Below are 25,414 nucleotides of genomic sequence, written 5' to 3' on the forward strand. Positions count from 1 at the left end.
ACGCTCCTCAAAATAATCACACACTCTTATATTGTGTTCATTCAGCATCATTGACTGCGTCAACTTACCGTTGACAGTGCATTAGGGTTGGTAGCCCTTGTGTTTGTGTATGTTCGCTTCACTGTGTTGCTGCTCTGACTTGTAGGCGAGGATCTACTGTACTTTGTTACCATGTCAGTCTGTGTGTGTGTTTGTTGCTGGTCCAACAGGTCAATATCTTCAGTGTCACTATGTCAGTGAGGATGAAACGTGGGAATTACAACCATGAATACTACCACAAACAAAGCAAATATGTGGTTAAAGAATACAGCAGGTACATGTTACACTCTAATGCTAAATATAACTAAAACATTAAGCTAACAGTAGTATTATAACATTAGTCATTTGAATATGTTAAATTACAAGGCTAATCTGGTTAACTAACTAACATCAAGACCAAACTAATCCTGAGCTGGCTATGCTAAACTTGATTGTTTTATCACAATGAATGTCCCACTGTCATATTCAAAATCCATATCAGGGCTGATTAATAATTTTTTCTTTTATTATTGATCGTTTTTGGCAATATTAAGGCTAATTTACATATGTTAGTATATCTCATAAAAAAAACCCTTAAGCATAAAGTCTGATCCTGATGCATTTTCCACACTACAAAACACCACAGGAAAAGTTTGTTTCCGAGTGTGTTGTAAGATTTCAAGTATATCTTAAATTTGATTGACTTGAATAATTGTTACTTTACTTTTGTAAGTTGTATTATGTAAAGTAGTCAAACTGGCATGGACAACAACCATGAGAGGTATATATAATGTTGACACATTTTTCTCTCATTCTGTGTTTGGTATGTGTTTGTTTTTGTGTGCTGTGATTCATGTCTATACTTACCACTTTATCTTGTTATTTCTGCACACTTCTAATTGCTTCTTTTTAATTTTTTTTGCTTATAAGCAGCTAACCAGGACGCAAGTCTTCCTTTGTTAAACCGAAAGTTCTCTTTTAACAAAGTGTTCATTGACAAATGTTTATTCTTTTTACTCATGCTTTTATCGAGCCTATTTTCTGACCTGATTTCCTCCTCTTTTATTTCAAACTCAAGTATGCAGCTTTTAAATGTGTAACATGCCCTAAATACTGGTGCCAATGAATTATATGTTATCAAATTCATGTTCAAAATAATTATTCCTGCACAGACCAGACATTTAAACCAGAAAGATCTGTTTTCTGTTCTTCTTCCGTTCTAGTTGTGTAGGGAACAAAGCATATGGAGATTGTTCTTTGTATCGAGGTTATCCACTCTCCCTTACAGAGCTGCCCCCTTAAATGTATCTTATTTTGCCAATTTGGACAAACCTGAATAAATCCACAGGCAGCGTGAATTGTCTTCGTGCTCCAACCTGGCATCCACTTGCAACACAAGACATGACTTTCGGTCATCCTCCTCTCGTAATATGCAACATGGCCCCTCCAGCCTCGGTCTCATCACAGTGAGGCCCAAACCCACTGCTCTGTCTCTTGCTGCCAGCTATCAGGATCCCCCTGATTCTCTGGACTGGAGAGTACTCCCCTGCATTTTGTGGCGGTAGTGGTGAAATGACATCAGGGCGGAAGGCTTTGTGGACACAGTGATGAAAGACTTATAGCTTCCCACTGCTGGCTGGATCTCCCCTGCTGACAATCCCCTGCTCTCAGGCAACAGGCCTGTTGCCAGCTCTGGGGCAGGCATAGTCTGCTGAATATAAGGCTATGCGCAAAAGGATCGTGTATAGCAGCAAAAAACAGGGAGGATGTTGGAATACATCATTGTCCTTCTCTTAAACAGCTGTGTAGACATGAATGGCAATTCAACAGTTATTGTTGTTGTCCAGGAGGCTCTGCTTACAAATGATGACAATAGGCACTTGTCAGTTAAATATTTATTTGAGATTCTGAAGACCCGATCATATTTTATGTGCCCAATGGTGCGAGGGCAGACAAAAATAAGCACATTAAAAACTAATGACTCTCTGAAGCTCAGACTGCCTTGTCTTGAACAAAGATCTAAACTGTCATCCTGTAATGTACCATCTTAAAAAAAGAAGCCTGTCTTTTGGGTGCTCACGGCTCCCTGATGCCAGCCACATGAGCCTTCCTATGACATTTTCGTTAAGTTGGTATCTCTTCCTCCCTCACAGAAGAGTCATACTGAAGGTGAGTGTATGTTGATAGGCGGCTGTGTACATCAGGGAGGCTTTACCTCTCTGTCTCTACCAAGGCCATGGAAGGTGTCCAGTCAGATTGGTGGATCCAAACCATTTGACTTTACTAATCATTTTAAATTCCAGTGCATGTTCAAAATGACATATTTTAACAAATTTTCTAAATTCTCGACAGACAACATTGATTATTAGCTAAACTAGTTCCCTGTTTGTCTTTAGTTCTGAGGCGATGGAGGAAAGATATGAGCACAAAACACAAGCTCGCATCCAGGAAGTGGTAAGAATCTATGAACTTTCCCTGTCCAGTGTTGTGTGTGTAAATATGTACCTGAGACAATAGTATTTAAACCACATTCATTGTTTATACATGGAGGTTATTCTTATGTATTTATTAGAATATAATTTAGTATAGTAATAGGACAATATAGTAATGTGTGAGTAAGAGTTGTGTACCGGTACATTATTTATTTGCTTCATGGTATTGTTGTTTTTCTGTCTAGGTGAGGACAAAGATGATGGACAAATATGTACGTGAGGAGCCGATGATCAGGGGACCAAAGTTCACGACCAGACTTAGATCCCACACTGTGTTTGAAAAAACTCCAATCAAACTCTTCTGTACTGTTGAGGGCTTCCCCATGCCTATTGTAAAATGGTGAGTAAGGACAAAAATGTCTCTTTCTTTGATTAATTAATTATTATCTTTGACAGTTACTTGACCAAAGACTTTCCTGAGGATAGGATGGCTTTGCTATCATCTCTCTTTTTTCTCCTTAATTATTGTATATCTATGACAAAAGTCAAAGGTTTTCTATTATGGTTCCACATGTCTTTATGCTAATGAACAGTAATCATTTCTCTATTTCAGGTATAAAGATGGTGTGATCCTGTGCTTGTCCTCTGGACCGTACCTGGTTGAAGTTAGAGGTGGAATCCATACTCTTGAGATCCCAAGGTGCAAAAAGTGAAAATAGGACCATTTTATTTTTTTTAAAGGTCTCCTCCTGCGTTTTTGACCACTTTATAAGCTGTTTTAATATTAAAAAGGGCACTCGCCAATTTTATTCATGAAGGTCAGTCAACTTTTAGTACTCCTCGGTTTAGGATAACAGTTGTCAGACGTCTTCTGTAGCTCCAGGGAGAGCTTCATAGTGTTAAAATAAAATAAAAAAATTAAGAGAAAACCGCAGAGATGAAGATTGAAAGAGGAGGGCATCAGGTTAAAAAGGTTGAATGAAAAGATGCTATTGAGGTGCATTATATGTAAATCTGGAGGATCTATAATTTTTGACCAGCTTACCACCTATCCCAAGTCAAAATATTGAATGTCAGAAACTTTTCTGGTCGGTCCCATCAGGGTCGGTGCACAGATTCAGACTAAAGTAATGACGTCTGAGTCAGCTGACTGACTGCTCTCCTTCCAGTCTTAGGAAGCTCAGCTGTTGCGATTGCTGACCTCAGTGTTACGTGATCCTCAAAGATCCTTTCAGTCATCACTCTCTCCTTGGATCACCTTTAGCTCAATCTGTCTGTTACTCACACACAGCCCACACTCTTTCATCCCAGCACCCACCTAAGTGGTCTTAAATTCACAGAGTATATTACCATTTACACTGAATACTTCAGTGTTTAGGATGAAAGACATTAAAGGATACATCCTTTTTGAAGGACAATTTACCACCAGCTCATGACAGACAGAAAGAGAAAATGCAGAATCCTTACCCGCAACTTCTCAGTCCTAGATCTTTACAATATGGCATTCCAGTACAGCCCTCCCCCACCCCCAACAACCACACACACACACATACATTTACATGCATTTGAAGGTTTTACTGAATACTGCTTTAAGAACAAGTTTGCTCTCCCTCAGCTCCCGGCCACGACTTAAAGTAGTCCCTGCTGCCAATAATGTCAGTCATCGTCTTATGACCGCACCAGCCTGCGTATTCTGCATGGGTTGAAATTCCCATGTTAACTGATACTGGGGTACTATAAAGTTGTGGAAAAATTGGTGAGGAGAGCCATCAGGAAGAGCAAGGGGTACTAAGAGGGTAAGAAAGAGGAAGAGACTTCAGGATAAAACAGATAATGAAAGAGATTGAACTCAGAGGTTGGTCCTTAAATAATAATTCATGGCATTTAATGACAGTGAGACCAAAAACATGACGTTGACCCTCTTGTGCTTCTTTCTCTCTACAAAAAGCCTGTAAAAGCAGTTTTTAGTGCTTTTGAGAAAAGAACCTCGGAACGATCGGAAGCTTCTGTAATTTGCTTGGAGCTTGCAAAGCTTGTCAAACATCTGTGGCCATATGGCTCTAGAGAGGGAACAAAAGCAGCCACATTTCATTCAAATAGGATTCAGAGGATGTATGCAAATCACAAGAGACATATAACATGAAATGCTACTTCTTGCAAGGATTTGCAGCTTGTAAAATTAGCATTTTTGTGAGAATGTCACAGAAATTTACCCAGTTCTGACTGAAAAGTGCTGTCATCTATTCACAAAGAAGACATGCTTATGTCACAGCTGTGTGGCACTGTCTCCAAGTAGTATGACTAATGCCATGTCTTGTTCAAGCATCTATCCCTCTGCCAATATTGTAGTTCCTACCAGGGCTATACTCAGTTCATACTGTGCTTTCTCAGCTGCTGATCATCCCTGGAAACATAATGCATCGATGTGGGAAATGATTGCTTATTTAATGCATTGTTTCTTCAGTGGTTTACAGTTGGTCCTGCTGAAGCAGATCCTTTTGGATATACAAATCATCCAATACTTAAGCATTTTCCATAATTTGATAGACGGCTGTAAATATTACTAAATGGTCTCTTAAACAGTAGGGCTTGAAATACGGTGACTAAGATCTTGCCACAAGAAAACCCTGATACATAGTGTCATCTGTAGGCTGTTTTAAGCAATCTTTGAATCAGAGTAACACATTGAATCTATGAGAATCTGATCACCTGGAAACTTATGTTTTATGTGTTATTGTTTTTTTTTTATAGATGCTCAACTGATGACACTGCCCAGTACACCGCTGTGGCTAGTAACAGCCATGGACAGGCCTCTAGTCAAGCCTCTGTCATTGTTAAGAGTAAGTCCTGATTACCCAGCGTCTGGTTTGGTAGTGTGATGTTCATCAAACAGTCCCATTAGAACAAGGCTTGAAGAAAGTTTGGTTCTGTCCAATCACATACAGTTATTGGAGGTCACCTTTTTTCCTACACAATGGCAGCTCAACAATACATGTTAGTTAAAGATTAGTCTTTAACTTACATGTATTTATTTACATTTAATGGTTAACACACAGAGCTGAGCGTAAGTATAAAAAGGTGCAGTGTGTAAGATTTGGCAGCATCTAGCAGTGAATTTGCAGATATCAACCAACTGATATTTATCTACCAGAGAACTATTGGCCAACGTAAATGCACAAATGGGCCTATCTAGAGTGTTAGATGTGGTTGGTTCGCTCTGTCCGTTCTGGTCTACTGTTGAAACATGGTGGGCGGCTACGTGAAGAGGATGTCAATATGAAATGCTGAAGGTGACAAAAGCGCAACAATTATTTTAAAGTAATTTTACAATAATGGTGTACTTTTTGTATGTTTCTTTTTTTAATCATCTAGGGTACAAGCAGGAGGATGAGTCCTGTTCATATGCATGGTTGCCTTTCACAGGTAATCATCATAATTACAGCTCCCCCTAAATATGTTCAGAAATGACAACATCAGTACCTCTACTAAGCTATAACATATATTTCTCTTTTTAAAGTAGTATGTGAAGCAACAGGCCATTACCACCAGCCCTATTCCAACTCTTTCTCACTCTCTCTTTCTTCCTTTCTCCAATCTCTTAGCTGCCATGCTTCCCCAGATCCATTACACCAAAATCAACATTACTTTTCTGGATAAGTTCGGACCAGTGTTTGCCACTGAGGGAGAATCTGCCAGGCTGACTGCGAGCATGACCCTGACCCCCAACCTGGCCAACCTGCAGCCTGAGGCACAGTGGTATAGAGACGGTAATTGTTGTAAAGTAGTATTTCATGACAAAGTGGTTACACTGTAAATGATGGTAATACATTCTGCCTGCCACACCGATTACCAGACCCAATCTAGTCGACATGCAGCCAGAGGCAGAGCAGAGGAAAAATGGGAATATGTTACGGACATTATTCCTTGCTAATTAATTATAGTGTAAGAAGTTAAATAGACTCCAGCAATATTGCCTTAATTCATGAGTAGCTTAATTTGCCATGTGTGTCTGTAGACTTTAAATAAAAGAAAAGGTACCTCGTGGGATAAAAGCTCATTTTCGTAGGTTCATCTTTTATGTTGAACATCATGCAGTCAAAATTTCATGTATAATTTATGGGAACATAGTCTTACATCAATAAAGAAGGGTGATTTCTAAGAATTATACCGGAAGAGACACTGAATACATGATGCTGTTTCATTCTCAGACACGCGTCTGTTTGACTCTAAATGGGTGAAGATCGACACTGGCAGAGGAGTCACCACTTTGACTATTCCCAACCTCTTCAAAGATGACGAAGGCCTTTACACAATACGCATGGTCACTAAAGGAGGCACCGCCGAACACAGCGCATTCATCTCTGTCTCAGGTAATCATACTGGCTCTTTATTTCATTGTTATTTATTCGATGTTAACATGATGGAACAGATTTTACAGAATTGTCTTACTATACGTTATAAATGTGGATAACTGACCATATGATTATCAAAATGCCACTGTGTTACTTCCTGTGAAGATGGACCCCCCCCAGTCACCGGTGCGCCTGGTGCTCCGATGGACATCAAGATCCACGATGCCAATAGGGACTATGTCATTGTGTCATGGAAGCCTCCAAACACCACCACAGAGGGACCAATCCTGGGATACTTTGTGGACAAGTAGGAGTTACTGACAGAAACTGCATAACTAGATAGCCTGACCAACATTAAGACTGCAAGTCATTACATAGAGTTTGCTTGACTATCTGTGGAACTGAATGAGTTATTGTCTTTAGGTACAGTTCAGGGACTGCTCCCTTTTTCTCTACACTGATATATCGTACTGCACTTCTCCTTTCATTCTCTGGTCTGATCCTTTTTTTTTGTAGATGTGAGGTTGGAACTGAAAACTGGACTCAGTGCAATGATCACCCCATAAAGATTTGTAAATACCCAGTGTCAGGGCTGTTTGAGGGACACGCCTACTACTTCAGAGTCAGAGCCGTCAACTCACACGGAATCAGCAAAGCCTCTCGCATGTCTGATCCCATCGCCGCACTGGACCCCACTGAGTTTGAGAGGCTCCATGGTGGGTGACTAACTAAAAAAATAATTATGTTTTGGTAATCATTGATCAAAAATAATGGGATGAACACTCATGTTTGCTTTCCAGGGTGCTGATTTAATAAATGTTTAGGTGAAGCACTGTAACTTCAACATGACAGTAAAGCAGACTCTTTTTTCCTACAGCCAAAAAACTCGGTGGAAAACTGGATGTTGTCTCTTACCATGATGAAGTTGAAGGTGAGTTTTGACTGAAATTGATACATAATTACATGTTATGTATTATTACAGTGGGTGATAGTAGGTGCCTCATACTGCTAGTGTGTGTGTGTGTGTGTGTGTGTGTGTGTGTGTGTGTGTGTGTGTGTGTGTGAACTTCATTTTCTTTGTGTCTTTCTCTTTAGCTGAGGGAAAGCCCCCAGGTGCACCATCAGGAATTCATGCCTCAGAAGTAGACAGAACATATGTGGTCCTGAGCTGGAAAGCACCTGCATATTCCAGCAAGGCTCCGATGTGGTACTTCATAGAAAAGGTAACAAAACATGTCACACTGTCACCAATGCTGCTTGTAATAGGCCCACCCTTTTTACTGGAGGTCTAAGGTGGATGAACAGAAAAGGATAACACTATTGCACACAAATATGCACACTTTTGAAGCCGAAAAAAATACTTACACAAACACACAACACCGGAACTGCTAAAATGACGATCAGAAGAATATATTTGTTGTTGCATCACAACCTTTGGAAATGTCCTCCTCCCCTTATTCATTTCTGTTTATTTATCTGTGTTTCATTCCTGTTTCTCTGTTGTTGTAAATACAAAAACACATTTAAAAAGAATAGGACCCAACCAACTTCATCAAAGGAAAATTAGAATAGTTTTATTACGTTCATTCAATGTTGATGACCTACTTTTCTGTACACTGATATATTTGATAGAATAATATTAACTTTAGTATAGTTCAAAAGCTGACTTTACTCTTGAACAACGTGGTGCCAAAGAACCAACCAAATAGCCGATTCTGTACATTAGTATTCTTTTCTGTAGATACATTGTTTTTTTATGCAATGAATATAGCAGCTTGTTGATCAACTGCAACAAATCAGACTGTTTACCAGATTAATCTGAACTTTTACTGAAGATTTGCAATAATCCCGGTCTGAAATGTCACACAGAGTATCAGCATGTGTGAATGTATCATGACAGCCAGCTTGTTTTCGCTGTCTCTCTCTCTCACCACAGTGCATGGTGGACGGTGGCGCGTGGCAGCGTGTCAACACTCAGGTTCCTATTCGATCTCCCCGTTATGCTGTCTTTGACCTGTCAGAGGGCAAAGAATATAAATTCAGAGTTTTATCTGCTAATATCCATGGAGCCAGTGAGCCATCAGAGCCGACCAGAGCTATTGAAACCCTCCAACTCAAAGGTCTGTTCTGTCCATGTGTTTTCTTTATTACACAGATTTGCACAGAAATTAAATTAATCCAAACTTAAGCTGCTGTTTGGTTTCTTATTATCAATTGTAGTTTTTATTTTTTCTTGATACATTTTTGGATTTCTTGTACACTTTTTTGCATTCTTCAGGTGTGCCATCTGCTCCCGGTCAGGTGATTTCTACCAGAGAAACAAACACCTCTGTTCTCATCCAGTGGGCTCCTCCGAAGGAACCCAACAATTTGATTGGCTACTACATCGACCAGTGTGTGAAGGGCTCCAAGGACTGGACCTCGGCCAATCACAAGCCTCACAAGAACACCAAGTATGTTTTCAACCTGTTTGTTTGAAAACTACTGTTGTTGGTTGTAGGTACGAAAGTGACACTCACGTGTGGGATTACGTTTCTGCAGGTTTGTGGTTAGTGGTCTCACCGCCGGAGAAACCTACGTGTTCCGTGTACAGGCGATCAATGAGCTGGGTCTCAGTGATGAATCCCAGGAGTCTGCGCCTCTGACTGTTAAGGCCGCCCTCAGTCAGTATTGGCATATTGTTGATCATTATTATTCATAATGATGGTTGTAAAAGTGTTATTTTTGTAATTATTAGTATTCAAATTCAGTGCTGCTTTTTCAGCCACACCCTCCGCTCCTTACGACATTGCATTGCTGAACTGTGATGGCCACTCAATGGTTCTGAACTGGAAGAAGCCTCTTCAATCTGGAGGAGCGAACATCAAGGAGTACTACGTGGACAAAAGACGCAGTGGAACAACCATGTGGAGGGAGGTTCACATCCCATCAGTCTCAGAAAGACTTTATAAGGTACAATAATGGCAGTTGGTTGTTCCTGACACGACAACAAAGTTTAAGTCACATATGTGCCTTCTATTTAAACTATGGTTTGGTTTTCCACATGGTAAGAAACATCTCTGGGTTTGTTTGGATAACATAATCAAGCACTCAATCACTATGACTATCCACTATTTCACACTGCATCGACCTGTGAGAGTTTTGAGAAAGTTTTGTTTAAGAATCTGATGATTGGTATGTTAGTAACCATGATAACATCGTATTGCCAGGTGGAGGGCTTGACAGAGGGTGCAGTCTATCAATTCCAGGTGTATGCAGCCAACATGGCTGGTCTCGGACCAGCTGCCAAACCTTCAGCCGATTTCAACTGTGAGGCCTGGACTATGCCGGAGCCTGGTTAGTAAATGTCATCTCTTGACTGACTTGGTCACCTTTACATTCAAACTTGAAAAGTTTATGCCATCAGGCTCATGTCTACCAAATAGCCTCTAGAACCAGGAGGCTGAGAGTATTTGTTTTCATTGAAACGTCCTCATAAATACAAATGTAAATGTGGTTTTGTGTATCCTCTCATCCGATGTGTCCTTTAGGCCCAGCCTATGACCTGACCTTCGCTGAAGTTAGAGATAATTCATTGCTGGTCGAGTGGCAAAAGCCTGTCTATGCTGGTTCTGGACCAATCACAGGTTATCATGTTGAGTACGCTAAGAAGGGCACTTCTGACTGGGCCACTGCCAATGAGAGCGCTGTTAGTCACCGCTTCCTCAAGGTGAGAGCATCTTTAATATGCTTTATGGTACATTTATGAAGATTATCCGATTACCATGATTATTTCTCTGAAATCCTGCAGTATAATAAAATCTTAATACACTGCAATCTGACATAACAATTAGGTACAGCTGAAATTATGAAATCATTAGTTGATGATTAGATGACAAATGTTTAACTGTTGATACATTGTTTTTCTTTTCTTTTGAAAGGTTTAAAAAACAGTGGAAAAAAATACATATATATATATATATATATATATATATATATATATATATATATATATATATATTACACAAACAAACATTATATATATATATATATATATATATATATATATATATATATATATATATATATATATATATATATATATATATATATATTACACAAACAATATACTATTATTGTTAAGAAAGTGGATAGTGGTATTAATAATGTCAGCACTGTTGACATCATTGCATATTGCTTATTTTAATAAGCACTCCTCTATACTCTAATATGACCCTGCAAAGTTTTCTATTTGCTCTCTGTACTAGCATATAGTGTGTAAAACGCCCTTTTGTGTGACGCAGTGATGCGATGCAGTTTTATAAAACTGTGTGACAATGACATCTAGTGGATGAAGTAAACAGTTACTGACTTAGCTAAAATAAGAAAATAGATGAAAATGTTCGTTTTAGAATAAAAGGTTCTGACTTAGATCATATGTGACATGGGGAAGTCATTCAACTTATCAACTCTATATGTGTTTAAATACAATGTAAGGCAAAAAAAAAAGTCTTGCAAAATAAAGGGTTGCAAAACAGGATGGATTCATTATTAGGGCCCGAGCACTGACGTAGTTCAAGCGGAGGGCCTGTTATTATTCTATTGTTTGTTTTTATTCTTCTTATTTGAATCCTTTGCGTGGGGAAAATAGGTGCTTGGGCTAAACCTTGATTATTAAAAATGTCCACACCAATCTGACTCGTTATATATATATATTATTAACAACAATGATGTTGATTAATTTCTTTACCAAAAAACAATTGGCTTGTTGCTAATATATTATATTAAGTTACTAAAATATCTGCGGCAGTATCTGCCGGATCTCATAATTTAGTAATTCTGTCTGCCAAATAAATTACCTCAACAACACTATTTTTTTTTCCTTGTCTGTTTGTTGCTACAGGTAACCGGCCTGGAGGCTGGCGCGAGCTACACGTTCAGAGTGCGTGCGGTCAACGCTGCAGGAGTGGGTATGGCCTCTATGGCCTCTGACCCTGTGACTGCCAAGGCTTTGGAAGGTAACTTTTATTCACAAACAGTAAAAGATGATCAAATTTGTCATAGTCAACACATGGAATGATGCCGTCTTTGTCGAAGTACTGGAGGCTGTGTGGAAGTAAGCAGTGGAGCTGGCAGTTAGAATAAAAGCCCACTGAAATATAAAATTTGCAGACAACTTCGCCTTTCTTGGAGACTGAAATGTTCGTAATGTTCAAAATTCCATTTTTTGTCATTTTCTTTTTGCTTTCAAGGCTCTCAGGAGGTATCCTGTGTTGTCGATGAGAAATCAGGTGACATCGTTCTGTCATTTGAGTCCTGCCAAATAACCGAGGGCTCTCAGTTCCTCTGGAAGAAAGATTACAAAGAAATTACGGATTTCTCCAAAGGAGTGGTGATTAAGACTGAAGGCAGCAAGTAAGACCACACACACACACAGAAATAGTTGTGTGTCACGTGAACAGTTGGACACACGCTAGATAAAATGTGCATCACTTGTCTGTGTCTCTCTTATCGTGCATTTTAGTTCTAAGCTGATCTTTAAGAATGCGGATAAAGAGGACTTTGGGACATACTCTGTTTCAGTCACCAACACAGAAGGAGTGTCATCCAGCTATACAATCTCTGCTGAAGGTAGGATTCACCAATCACTGCAGGAGTGTTGCTCTGATGCTAAACGACCAAGCCCAACTCTGGCTTTCAAAATATACAGAAAACCAATACTAAACTATTACTACTTCTCTCCCTCGGTTGCTTTGTCTCAGCCTGCAGAGAAGTTTAGAAACGCTCCGTGCCAGTGCACATGCACGTATGTGTGTGTGTGTGTTTGTGTCCATGTGTGTGTAGTTGGAGGAAAATAGCCCAACAGAGAGGGGAGATCTAATGTGCACTGCAGCGTGATAACACATTATATCAAATCATTAAAAAAGCGTCACTAACGTCAGGGCTTATGAATACTACGATATTTAGTTATTTAACACCAGGTCCTACTTATTATCGGGTTTCAGAAAGCATTCCTATCTTCAGATAACCGAAAATGAGAAAGCTCTTTAGAGTGTTCGTTCTGGGTTATAGAAACACGGCAGTTTCTCTCGAGGAAGAGTTGAATGGCTTTTTCTAAGCTAATGAAAACATCATAATTCTTAGTTTCATGTGAATAGACACTGATTAAAACATAGTTATGAATATCATATTCAATATCTGCCAATAAACGCCCCCAAATATGACACACTGTGGAGTAATGTCTACCTGAAAAGAGAATGAAGTCACTCACTTGGTCTTGACGGAGGAGTTGCTGGTGCGATTCAAATGAAGCTCTCATGGGCCGATGCTTCAAAATGAATAGAATATGAAGAAATGTGAGGCTTTGCAGAACAAAGATAGGATTTAACTACATACTAAATGAACAGTGCAGTATATATATCGTGCGTGCAAGAGCACACACAATATACACACTTAGTGTTACAGAGATATCCTTATCCAACAGATGGCAGTGTGGCCACATTGTGCAGAATGTATTACTTCTGAATTTTAGTAATACGTCCATTTTATATCATACGATTGTCAACGTGAAGTCAATTTAAAAATGTACTCTCAGATTTATAACTTGCAGCTATCTTAGATCCTGTTTTGGAGCTAAGTAGGAAAAGAAAGAAGGGGGTTGCATGCGTTTGTGACAGAGATGGAGAAGAAGAGTGTTCGGTCTCTTCTCATGACTTGATCTCCAGCTATACTATTGCAAGAGATATCTCATCAGAGTGGAGCGTTTTGGTGCCTTCTCTGGCGAGTGTTGGATTGGTACTGTTTACACACTGTTTTTTCAGAAGAAAAAAAAAAAACTAACCATAGTGGAAGAAATTAAACATTAGTTTTGGGATTTGGAACGTCTAAGGCACTCACCCCAATGTCTGCTGGTTGTCCAGTAGAATTCAAAATGAAAACACGGTTGTTATCACAATACCTTCATTATTTTGTAGGAATAACATCAAATGATATTGAATATTTGTTTGCCCTCTCTGTTAAAGTAGCGCGTGCAAATATCTTTCAGCTGCACTGCAAAATTGACATCAAAAAGTACACTATTTTCAGGAGAACGGAAGCGAAGTGTAGGATGAAACTAAAATGAAAGCAATGAGACTATAAAAACATCCACACTGGCATGTAGGCAACCAACAATTTTATTACACATCTGATGAATACTAGCAGAGCACATTTCTCCAAGCTTGGGGCAGTGGGTATTTTAGACTCACGTCTTAATAGCAAAGGGCTTTCTGTCAGGAAATTTCACAAAATCTTCCTGCTATTGCACCACTACGCTACAAGGCTTTAGTATTATTATTCAGGGCGCCTTACACTGATTGCTTCCCATTTTTCAGACTAACTCACAATAATTTACAAACACCTAATATACAAGATTTGATTTATTTCATTTATATCAGAGGTGCTTAAGAAGGCTCCAACAAACAAGTCATAATAATAACCATTAATAATACCCATATTGTCTTTTCTATGGCTGTATTTGCTTCAGTTTTTCAGTGTTTGTTCCTTAATCTGTCTCTTCCTATTATACACAATTACAGCAATGACTTCTCTAACTCCGAACTTGGTACTTGAAGCACTCACATGATACAATGGCATCTATGTAGGAAGTGTAAGATGCATTTTAATTGCTTGTTTGTGCTCATGCTTGCATGAAATGACTAAACTGTCGCTTTATGTTTCAGAGTTGACAAAGATGCTGGCACTCAGCTACGATATCAGACACCCAAGTAAGTACCTCTGGCTGACTCTTTCGATCCCTCTTAATCTCTCTCTCTTTGTCCATTTTAATCTCTCCTCTCTTGCATTTTTTCTCTGCTGTGTCTAATCTGTTTTACCCACTATTTCTATTTATCAGTTTTTCCCTTTTACACCTTTATTTTTGCTTTGTTCTGACTCGCTTTGAACCTTTCCGATTTCTTTCTTCTTTTCGGAGCACATTTATCTTCTTTTTTTTATCCAAAAGGTCTTACCTGTTTTTACATCACTTGCTTAACCACTATTCACCTCACCTGCTCTTTTGCCTCCTGTTCTCTTCACTCACTAATAAAGTAACAACTGTTTGTTTAAAATATTGGTACATAAGTGCAGTAATGTTTTTTAACTTATAAAGTTTGTTCATCTTCTTCTCTTCTCTAGTCATCCCACTGAAATCAGAGTTGGCCTATAAGATTTTGGAAAGAGGCAGAATGAGGTTCTGGCTGCAGGCTGAGGAGATTTCTCCCAATGTCACCTACAAATTCTTTGCCAACAACAAGGAACTGTCTGGAGCTGATGTAAGATGTGACAGGGTAGTTTAAGGCATTGACATTACATTACATTACATGTAATTTAGCTGACGCTTTTATCCAAAGCGACTTACAATAAGTGCATTCAACCGTAAGCACGAACTAGGACCAACAAGAATCAAGACGGAACAATTTCTCAAATAAAGTCAAACCACAAAGTGCTATCAGTACATTGACAAACACTGGGGGGATATACTTCAAACTGAAAGAATTGTCTTTCTTCCCTCGATGAACGCAAAACTAAAATCAATCAGCTGCATGTGGCAACCAGTAGTCACTGTAAAAATGTTTTATCCAAGTCTATTCTCGAGTGTGCTATGGCCTTAACAGCCAACTTACATTTCTTTCCACAGCCCAACAAGATGGGTCATGACGTTTCTGCAGGTACCATTGAGTTCATCATGGACCATTTCACTGAAGAAAATGAGGGGACATTTACCTGCCAGATCACAGATGGGGGAGGCAAAGGACAGAGCTCACTGGTACTGATTGGAGATGGTAAGAGAGGCCCGGTCGTTCTAAACATTACAACCCTGCTAGAACTGACTCCGATCCAGTGTTTCTCACGTATTACTACCTAATAATGGGTTCATAATACAATTGTTTACTACAAGAGCACACAGTTCTTGATAGGTGTAGCCTCTTTATTTTGCTCTGTAAGTGCCCCCTCAGAGGGTCTGAGGATCGATCTCTCAGTCCAACAAAATAATCAACACTGTGATCTAAAACTAAGGTTTTACAGTGGTATTAAACCACAATTGTAACTGTGGCAAAACATGTAGTATATATGTGTTTGATTTAGTCCATCTCTACCACAAGAGTTTACAATATGCAAATGTATTAAGTTGATGTATGTAAAGGTGGTTTGAAGCTGTTCTGTATGAAGGACACTCAGAGATTGAAATAATGAAGCTTGATTTCAGAAATTATGATTCTGCTCTGATACAGTGCAATCCACTGACAGAATATATAGCAACTACTGGCAACACTTTGATCTTTTAATTATCCTGTATTTATGTGTATCTGTGTGTGCATACAGCTTTCAAAGCAGCACTGGCCGAGGCTGACTACCAGAGGAGAGAGTACATCAGAGTCAAGGAGGGTAAGAAATACAAAATATCATCCACTCTTAAGCATGTACTGAGACCAGCTCACCACTATGTTGCCTGGGAGACAACTAATCTATTGATGAGTGTACAGGGAAGAAACAGCCCTAAAGTGTGATTTGGAACATTAAGACATAAAATGGACCCATTTGAAATGGCTCGCTTCATACAAAATACGTCCCGAATGTAGAAATGTATGGAACAGCTAACATCGGTGCAAATGTTGATTCTTCAGTGTTATTTTACATTCCAAATCAACCCACATGACTCGCATATGCACAATGCAGGTAATATGCCTCATACAATCGTGGTCCACATTTCATGTTTTCCCTGAGCTTTTTGCTCCTGCCGTCATCCACCACAGGTCCCCACTTCAGTGAGTTCCTGTCCCTTCAGGTTGGAGATGACTGCTCTGTCACTTTGATCTGCAAGGTAAACACAGCCTCAATAATTATTGAATATTTACACTCCAAACACATTTTAGTCTGTCTTACCGATAGCTGATTAACCAATCTAGGAGGCTGAGTACGGGATGGAAAAATGCTGTGTTATTTAAAAATAATGAATTGGTTTGGGCTTTGTTAGCATGAAGCTCATTATAAGGACCATTTTGAAATTAAAGTATTGCTCATTTCCTTTGAGGAAATCTGACGCCAACATCTGTTTCATCTGTTTGTCTCTTAAACTCAAACAAAGACATTTTTAATAATGTAGAAACAGTAGACACGGACAGTAAATTAAGTTGAGTGATTGTCGTGACTATACATAACAGCTATTGTCTTTTGAAGCATCAACCTGCAGGAATATACTTCATTTGTGGGTTATAAGTTAGGGTACAATATATTGGTTAAATATTCCTACAGGTGAAAGTTATTTTAGGAGATTTTATATCCGTGATATTTGGTGAGAGTAATTGCCCAAAGTGCACATGTTGAGATATCTCAATACATCAAATGAACTTTCCACACATCACTGACTTGTTGGATTTGCATCTGGTAATGAGTTATAAATCTGAGGTATGCTGCATTATTGCCATTGCTAACAGGTTTCTTGAAGGTAGAACTATATACACAGAACATTTCTAATGGCCTTATAGTTACACTTCAAGTGTTGAACAGCCCAGCTGCCATTAACAGATGAGGTGCAACACATCTAAATTATATAAAGTGACTTTTAACGGGAGAGGCCAATCTAAGACTTCATTTGTGGAATTGGATGATCTGCTATATAAAAAGCAAAACCCTCTTTAATTTGTAACCTAGGTATGTATTGGTAATATGTGTGATTCTGTCTTTCTTTGCAGGTTGCTAACTTGAAAAAGGAATCAGAGTTCCACTGGTTTAAAGAAGACACTGAGATCATCCCCGATGTGAAGCCTGACCTGGGATCAGGACTGTGCAAACTGCCAATTAAACTGGTATTATTACTTTGCTACTGTTCATCTTCTGAATGCTATGAAACCATCTACAATAATAATATATGCATGGTTATATATGCATATACCAGGATGTAGTGTCATCCAAAAATAGACACACAGACCTCACAATGTGTTCAGATTTTCAATTCAACACAGTCTGTGTTTCTTATCCTCTACACACGATGTGATGCATTTTTTTGTGTGTCATCTCCAGTTTTCACTGAAGACAGCGGGAGTTTATAAAGCCACCATCAGTGATGACAGAGGAAAAGACATGAGTCAAATTGACATCTCCGGAAAAGGTAAACATATCTGTCCTACTTCATTTATCTTGCTGATTAATTAGGGAATTAATTCACCTGCTTGCCGGCTGCATGGTTTTCTAACTGAGCATCAACTGAAAACAAGCTTGATGCTCATTAAAAAGTGGGAGACAGGGAAAATAAATATGATCCAGATGTATTCACTATATCTGTGGTAAACTAATGAATTTTTAAAACCCCAACTTTATTTTTCCAACTACCTTCTTTATACAAATAGTTCTTGCCGTGCGACGTTTCCCTGCTGGCTGTGTTTATTCCTGAGAAAATCTATTTGAATGTTCCAGTAAAAGTTTGTTGAAAATAAACTAAAGCTAGTATTCTGTAGTACTTCGAGCTTGTACGTCTGTATGCATTTTGATGGAAGAACTAAATATTAGTCCTTTTTCAGAATCTCTTCTATCCTTTCAATATTAGAAGTTAGTAAATTTGTTATGATTAGCTGACAGATGAAGCTCTTCACACCCTTTTGCCATTTTAAATAAGTAGTGACACCACGAAAAAACAGAATTATTCAGTTAATTGGTAAATAATGGCAACCGCACCACAGGATATGGAGTCAAAGAAACGCACATTTTATTTGATTCTTTCTTTGCTGAATTTTAAATGCAGCCACCAGAGGGCAGCATTGTAACTTTCCTTGTCCTACATTAGCTCTTTTCCTGACCCCATGTATTTCTGCCTCTCTTCTAGTCTTTGACGATGCCATAAACAAGATCAGCCAACTGGCTGGTGGGTATATATGCCTTTTACACACTCACACGCCCACACAAATGCACAGGGGTGAATACACAGACATCAATTATCTCACTAACACACATCCATATTAGAAACAGTACTAAATATCACCATCCTCCTCCTCTTCCCACTGAAGGGATCAAGTGCACATTCTGTACACACAGCAGATTGAGTAGATCCATCACCAGGCTGATACATTTCTGTTTTTAAAATCCCACTGCAACACACATACACACTTATCAGCATGTGGCAGAAGTTGTCGTGCTGGAAGCATTTGGCCATCATGTCATCATGTGGTGAAATCACTTTAAAATTCCACTGCGCTGTCACAGTGACATGTGGAGGAGCATCTTACTCCCATTTTAAGAGACAGTCAGTTGACTGCTCTGCAGAAACTGTTACAGCAGTGGTTGCAGAGGAGAAGAGGGTTTCATTACTGTGATAATGGGAAACCATGGTGACGTGACCAGGTGGATGACACACTTGTACACTTGTTATGTGCAGTGAGCAAAGTCCCACACAGATATACTGTAGTACACAACTCCCTTCATAAAAAAACAAGTTATCAAAGCCTCTGATGTTTGAATTTTGAATGCAGCACACAAACAGTCTTCACTCTGCACTCGGCTTCCTTAGTACAATTCTGCTCTCCAAGCTTGATAAAGGTAACATAAAAGGGAAGTCTTATGGCTGCAGATGAAAGTTAGATTTGATTTGATTAATTCTGAGCAATGAAGTGCATCGTGTAGCAGCTGTAGAGATGCCAGGTTACCCAGAAGCAGACAGGAAATATGTATCTGATTCTCATGTCAAATGTGCCACTCCACAACCTCTATCACCTTTATCACCTCCTCTAGGAGCCAGTGCAGCCGAGCTGGTGATTAACTGCACAGCAACAGGCATTCAGCTGCAGTGTCACATGAAGTATTACACCTCGGAGATGAACATCAGCTGGTGTCATCGGTAAGAATTTATATTTATCAAACTAAAAACATCACTGCCAATGCCACGACAACACCAGCAACAAGTAGGCTTAAGAAGAGTAAGAGAATAGTGGCAATAACTACATGTTTTTGTAGGACTTGTTATCTGTGTTTTTCAAAGGTAAAAGAGTGATCTGTCTACCTAGACAGGAAAAACGGGGTAGTAATTTTTCTAGTTACTATTACTTTCCTCTAAAAGAGTAATATTTCATTATTTTAGAGCATAATTACTAGCCGTAGCTGGTAGAGTAGGAGCAAACATTCAGGATAAAATCTATTGCGGTAAAACAGCGTGACCACGCCCAACACGGTCCCTTAAGATCTGTTGCTGCTACAAATGAAACTTCTCGCTACACTGCAACGAGCTGACTATTGTTTATGGGATGGAAGACAGCTGAAGGGAGTTGAATCCAATTATTTATATATATATATATATATATATATATATATATATATATATATATATATATATATATATATATATATATATTGTTCTATATAGAGTTTAATCCAGTTCTAGTAAATATATCATCATGTAGCGTTTAATATGAACAAAAAGTAAAAAATACTCTTGGGCAGGAGTAACTTTTACTCCATTTATAGACTGGGACAAAATGTTATATATGTTTTTCATTTGAGTAAAATTTACTTTTACAAATTTACTGTGTATAAACATGCTGACCTCACACATTATTTTGCTTTTCTCTCATGTGAAACTGCTGGGAGTGGCAAAAACAATAACCAACATAATAAAACTTGTGATGGCTGTTGGCAAGTATTTTCGTTATCCTGGTTCTTGCAGTAGAATCCCCCTGTTATGTGACAAAAAGGTTACCACGCAGCTTATTATGTGGTGTGAGGGGAAATATAGTAAGAGGGAGTCCGGAAAAAAAAAAAGATGCAACAAAAAGAAAAAGGGACCATGGGGCAGTGAAAGCATTTATGTTAATCTATTATTTAAAGAACAAACATTATGGAGATTAGAATTTTAACCTCTCCCGACTCCTTATGTGAATGTGTGGAGAGAGAAAGAGAGAGCGAGAGAGCGAGAGATAGCAAGAGAGGGAGACAAATTGGTATCCCTCTGTGTAACATCAGGCAGGCATGTAAAGATGATTTTCCATTACCTCCACAACAGGCTTCACCTTCACACAAACAAACAGTACATGTACACCCGCTAACCTCTCCTCTCTTCTCCTCAGTGATGCTAAACTCTCCCACAGTGACAAGATTGTGATTGGAGGAACCCCTGCTATGGCAACCATTGAGGTATTATCGAATCCTGTATGACGCTGACATAAATAATATAAACCTCTACGTCAAATCATACATGGATCATTTTATGACAGAGACCCTGAGGTGGTGGAGCAGTTGCTTAAAAGTCCTCAGAGTGCCTTTGTGGAGTTGACACCAGGGAAACAAATTAGATAATCTCACTGTTAGAAGAAGTAGTTAATGAATAAAAACCTCATACATTTCAAAATTCATGAACTTAATTAATTGAACAGTATTAATTCCTTTTGCTTTTTGTGTTGAAGCTTTAAATTTTTAATGACCTGGTTTTCAACCATGAATTAAAGTAAAAATAAACAGCCAGACAATAATTATTTGATGGGTTTGTTGATTAATTGATTCACAGGTGATTGAGCCAACGGAGAAGGATAAAGGAACGTACTCCATTGTGATCACCGACTCTGAAAACTCAAATAAACGCACACTGGATCTCAGTGGTGATGGTCAGTACCGTCTCTCTCTCATTTGCTTTGTCACCCACTCTTTTTATTGATAATACTGTAAAAATGGGTCTGGAAACTACGCAGCCACTTGAGTTTATGAACCTCTTGGCTTCAGTCTCTTGTTTAAGACTTTTAAGTGAAACTCCAACCGAAGTCTATCTTTCGTGAATCAAACACTTGTCCCTGTAGGCTTGAGAACTGGTTGTTAAAGGTTTCCTCACATTATGCTCAGTAGAGTTAAAAATATTAGATTGGGTGTGGCATAATTCCTCAACTCAAATTCTAAAGCTTATTTAAAATTAGTGTATGTTTATTTTTACCGAAATTTGTTTGTGTAACCAGCATTTATACAAGACGATCACTGCTACTACTCTAAAATACAGTTAGGAGACAAGTCCAGGTTGTGATCAGTAAAACTCTGTGTTTGTCTTTTACAGTGTATGAGAAGGCCTTCGCTGAGTTCCAGAAACTTAAGTATGACGACACTTTCAGATCTGTTTCGTTACTTTCTGTGTATGTTTTGGTCGGACTAACTCTGTTGAAGATGAATCACTGGTTCCTTCACATTTGAACTTACACTGATTCATCACTGCAAGTTTGACATGTGGTAATGACAAGTAATGTATAATGATCAGCCAGGATGCTGAGAGCAGTTCTGCTATTGATAGAAATATTCTGTTGAATCACTGTCTCTCTCAGCTATTAGATTTGTTTGTTTTTTGTCTACTTTTATATGCAGGATAGCATACACTGTTGTATTGATATTTTTGTGAACACTGTATAGCTCTATGCAAACAGAGCTGTATTTCAATTTCTGAATTTCTAAAAAGAAAAAAAAAGAATAAAGCCCATAATATTGTAATTTGAGCAAAAGAAAATCAATGTTTAATAATAAGATGAAGTCAGGTAGCAGAGATCCTCTTGGGTCATTTGGCCAATTGAGCCCAAACAAAAACCCTACGTCCTGAATTTTGCAAATCCATTTGAAAAAAAATCAATTGAAACTCTAAACACTAAACACTGCATGCCGAGAGGAAACTGTCCAACTCCCTTTTCTAATTTACATTCAAAGAGAGACATTTAAGCAAACTATTTTACAAACACATTGAAACAAGTGCCATCCTGTTGCCCTTCTGATTGAGCATCAATATGCCGAGAGGAGAGCAGAGTTCCCCCCAGCCATCTGGTCCTGTGGCTGACCTCTGGTCCTCCCATGCTGCTCCGACAGCCCTCACCCACTGGTTACAAAGCAGTTTCATCTTTTGTCACAGACAAGATTCTGTTAAGTCTCTGGATAAACTGCAGTATAATATGGTTTGGCTCTGAACCCAGAATGCCTTGTAACAAACCATCTGACCACTGCTACTAACCCAATAGTGGAAAAGATACTAAGTGTGTAGTTATGGTCTGTTTCCACTATCTGGCTCTGATCACTTACCAAACTTGGTTGTACAATATGCTATGTGTACTGCTGGTTTTCTAAATGAGAGAGCAAGATACAGATCTCTAACTTTATCTTCTGTGTGTTTCAGGGCTGAGGCCTACGCTGAGAAGAGTGAGTTAATTAATCCATTCTTCTTGTTTCTACGTGTATTACAGTTACTTTATACAGTTATTGTTTCTGATTCTTTAGCTAGCTTATTAAGTTAATCATCAATGTAATAGCCAATATGAATGATTATTAATATTATCAATGGGTTCTTTCAGACCGTGGTCAAGTGGTGGGAGGACTGCCTGATGTGGTCACCATTATGGAAAAGAAGGCAAGTGTATATGTGATTTAAGTCTCTTTAAATTTGTGCATGTTTTTCTAAAAAGTCCTCTTTGTTTTTATAGACCCTGAGTTTAACATGTACAGTGCGTGGCGACCCCAAGCCTCAAGTCTCATGGTTGAAGAATGGATCAGATGTGGAAGCTGATGATCAGGTAAATGCTTCAACCACACCTAACAGGCCTGCCTCCTTTCCTTGCTTCCTGCCTGCTACACACTACATGCTATTGCTGGATCTTGATGCTGTCTTCTCCCTGTCTTACACATTATTCATTAACACAATGGAAATGTCCTATTTAAATAAGAGACTCTGAAGAATGTACAAGGTAATACACAAAGTACATTCTTAATAGTGTTTCAAGTTTGAATTAATAAACTAAAATTGATAAAGTAGACAAGATTCCCAATGATACACTTTAGCTCCTGTGACTGATTACATTGCTGGAAGTCTCTATACAGCTTCGATATGGACAGCTGAAGTGATTAAAGAATTAAAATAACTTTTGCACATTTGTAAAGTGTAAGTATATTTTAAAAAACAATATACTTGAATGAATGACACATTTTTGAGAGACCTTAACTTATTGTATAAAAAATAAAACAATCTCCTTCAAGAATTAGGCAAAAAGAAATGAGAAAAAGTTTAAGAGAAACAAAGAGCCTCTAACTGCTTTTAGGGTGGACTTCAGCACCATTTATGGAGGGATCTGCATATTTCAGCTGAGGTCAGCATTATCAGCACACATCTGCATAGATAATGAAACAAATCTACCTTTCATAACTCATTGACCTACTTGCCTTCCATCGTCAGTCTACAGCCTATAACCAGTCAGTGGAGGCTCTTTCAACAACATCAGCATCCTGCGGCTCCTAATGGATTTGGAGATTTAAGTTTGAAAAGTTAATTCCCTCACCTGCTAATAATCTAAAACGAGAACTGACGACCTCGGTGATGTTTTTGCCAAACCTCAGGAGTGCATTTCCCCTACTTTGTTACCACGGAGTATACTAGTAACAGAAAAACAAACAGACATATATACAGATTCAGACACTAAAGCACTGAACCTCAGTGAGTGAATATGAGAAATACAAAAAAAAAAGGTTTTACAAAACTACCATCATTATGTAATTAACATTTTGTATACAGCTGTTACCTTAAATAAGTCAAACATAACTAAATTAGCAACCCACAGATTAACCTACATGGGTCTAATACATTAATGAACTTATACAAGACCATATAACAGGTTAATTAGAAAAAGACCATCAATTGCACACAAAACAGTAAGGTATATTTAATTTTTTGGCCAACGAGCTGTTGATTTCCCAAAATTATGTTTCAAAAAAGTGTTTGTCTTATGTTCACATGGTATAAATTTGAATACAATACCTCTTCATCGTCTTAGGTGAACGAGAACATCTACACAAGTGTTCTTCTTCTCTGAAGGATTTGAACATTTATGACTTTGTTTGTGTGGGCTCAAGAAGTACGCATATGTGTTTATTGCCAATCAATTCCATAATAAGATTGAGCCAACAGAGCTCAGCACATAAGACTAATGTAAAGATGAGAGGAAATGATTCGTCCTCGTGTCCACAAAGCCCATCTTGCACTGCTCAGGGTTTGCTTCAGCAATATAGTAATCAAACTTCATGCTGCTGTTTTGACTAAAATATTAATCTGTTTTTAAATTAAATTCAAAGTGACAGGCGTTTTAAATGTTAAATCATGCCAAACTCCCTGTGTTGTTCTCACTTCTCTAACTTTTGATTTTGTATTTCAGTACACGGTCTCTCTGGATCAGGGCTTTGCCAGTCTGACGATCAAAGGTGTTTCCATGGAGAATTCTGGCAGATATACCATGATTGTCCAGAATAAATACGGAGGGGAGTCTGTGGATATAGTGGTGAGTGTCGCTGCTGTGTTCCACAAATGACTGGATTTACTGAAAGCCGTAGAATGTTTCTGACCATCTGTGGCACAAATCTTGTTTTGTTCATTGGGGCCAAGCACGAATATACTTTTATGATCGCACTCAGAGCGGTTACAGAGCTGATATTTGACCTTGTGATTTTTGTATGACCCTGATTTGATAGTTATGTCAGGAAAAAAGCAATGCAAAATCGTGACCTATAATATTCTTTACCTAAGTTTAAATGTTGTACGATGTTTGCATGCAAGCCCTTCAAACTCTCTACGACAGTGCACGAAAGAATGTTTGCATCATACTATCATTA

General features: G+C 38.5%; 1 protein-coding gene across 2 annotated transcripts in view; it reads left to right on the top strand.

The window, feature by feature from the left end:
- myom2b (myomesin 2b) overlaps positions 1-25,414 on the top strand; it is a 28,739-nt gene that overhangs the window by 1,950 nt on the left and 1,375 nt on the right. Inside the window, exons 2-38 of one of the 2 annotated variants that reach the window (XM_068585902.1) lie at positions 210-313; positions 2,415-2,472; positions 2,696-2,850; positions 3,064-3,150; positions 5,202-5,290; positions 5,823-5,873; positions 6,053-6,217; positions 6,659-6,820; positions 6,968-7,109; positions 7,319-7,518; positions 7,680-7,733; positions 7,898-8,025; positions 8,739-8,922; positions 9,081-9,255; positions 9,344-9,465; positions 9,567-9,754; positions 10,012-10,138; positions 10,333-10,511; positions 11,685-11,799; positions 12,034-12,196; positions 12,306-12,412; positions 14,503-14,547; positions 14,957-15,093; positions 15,459-15,603; positions 16,145-16,207; positions 16,576-16,643; positions 17,515-17,628; positions 17,843-17,930; positions 18,642-18,680; positions 19,544-19,649; positions 20,872-20,938; positions 21,309-21,405; positions 21,843-21,879; positions 22,938-22,960; positions 23,113-23,168; positions 23,242-23,331; positions 24,961-25,083. In XM_068585902.1, coding sequence (XP_068442003.1) covers positions 231-313; positions 2,415-2,472; positions 2,696-2,850; positions 3,064-3,150; positions 5,202-5,290; positions 5,823-5,873; positions 6,053-6,217; positions 6,659-6,820; positions 6,968-7,109; positions 7,319-7,518; positions 7,680-7,733; positions 7,898-8,025; positions 8,739-8,922; positions 9,081-9,255; positions 9,344-9,465; positions 9,567-9,754; positions 10,012-10,138; positions 10,333-10,511; positions 11,685-11,799; positions 12,034-12,196; positions 12,306-12,412; positions 14,503-14,547; positions 14,957-15,093; positions 15,459-15,603; positions 16,145-16,207; positions 16,576-16,643; positions 17,515-17,628; positions 17,843-17,930; positions 18,642-18,680; positions 19,544-19,649; positions 20,872-20,938; positions 21,309-21,405; positions 21,843-21,879; positions 22,938-22,960; positions 23,113-23,168; positions 23,242-23,331; positions 24,961-25,083 — 4,032 coding nt within the window. In that variant the 5' untranslated portion in view covers positions 210-230. The remainder of the gene's footprint in view (positions 1-209; positions 314-2,414; positions 2,473-2,695; positions 2,851-3,063; positions 3,151-5,201; positions 5,291-5,822; positions 5,874-6,052; positions 6,218-6,658; positions 6,821-6,967; positions 7,110-7,318; positions 7,519-7,679; positions 7,734-7,897; positions 8,026-8,738; positions 8,923-9,080; positions 9,256-9,343; positions 9,466-9,566; positions 9,755-10,011; positions 10,139-10,332; positions 10,512-11,684; positions 11,800-12,033; positions 12,197-12,305; positions 12,413-14,502; positions 14,548-14,956; positions 15,094-15,458; positions 15,604-16,144; positions 16,208-16,575; positions 16,644-17,514; positions 17,629-17,842; positions 17,931-18,641; positions 18,681-19,543; positions 19,650-20,871; positions 20,939-21,308; positions 21,406-21,842; positions 21,880-22,937; positions 22,961-23,112; positions 23,169-23,241; positions 23,332-24,960; positions 25,084-25,414) is intronic. The other variant, XM_068585949.1, reaches the window with a different exon arrangement.

This window comes from Clinocottus analis, unplaced genomic scaffold, assembly GCF_023055335.1.
Source record: "Clinocottus analis isolate CAN_PGR_092001 unplaced genomic scaffold, fCliAna1.0.p SCAF_1, whole genome shotgun sequence".
Taxonomy (NCBI): domain Eukaryota; kingdom Metazoa; phylum Chordata; class Actinopteri; order Perciformes; family Cottidae; genus Clinocottus; species Clinocottus analis.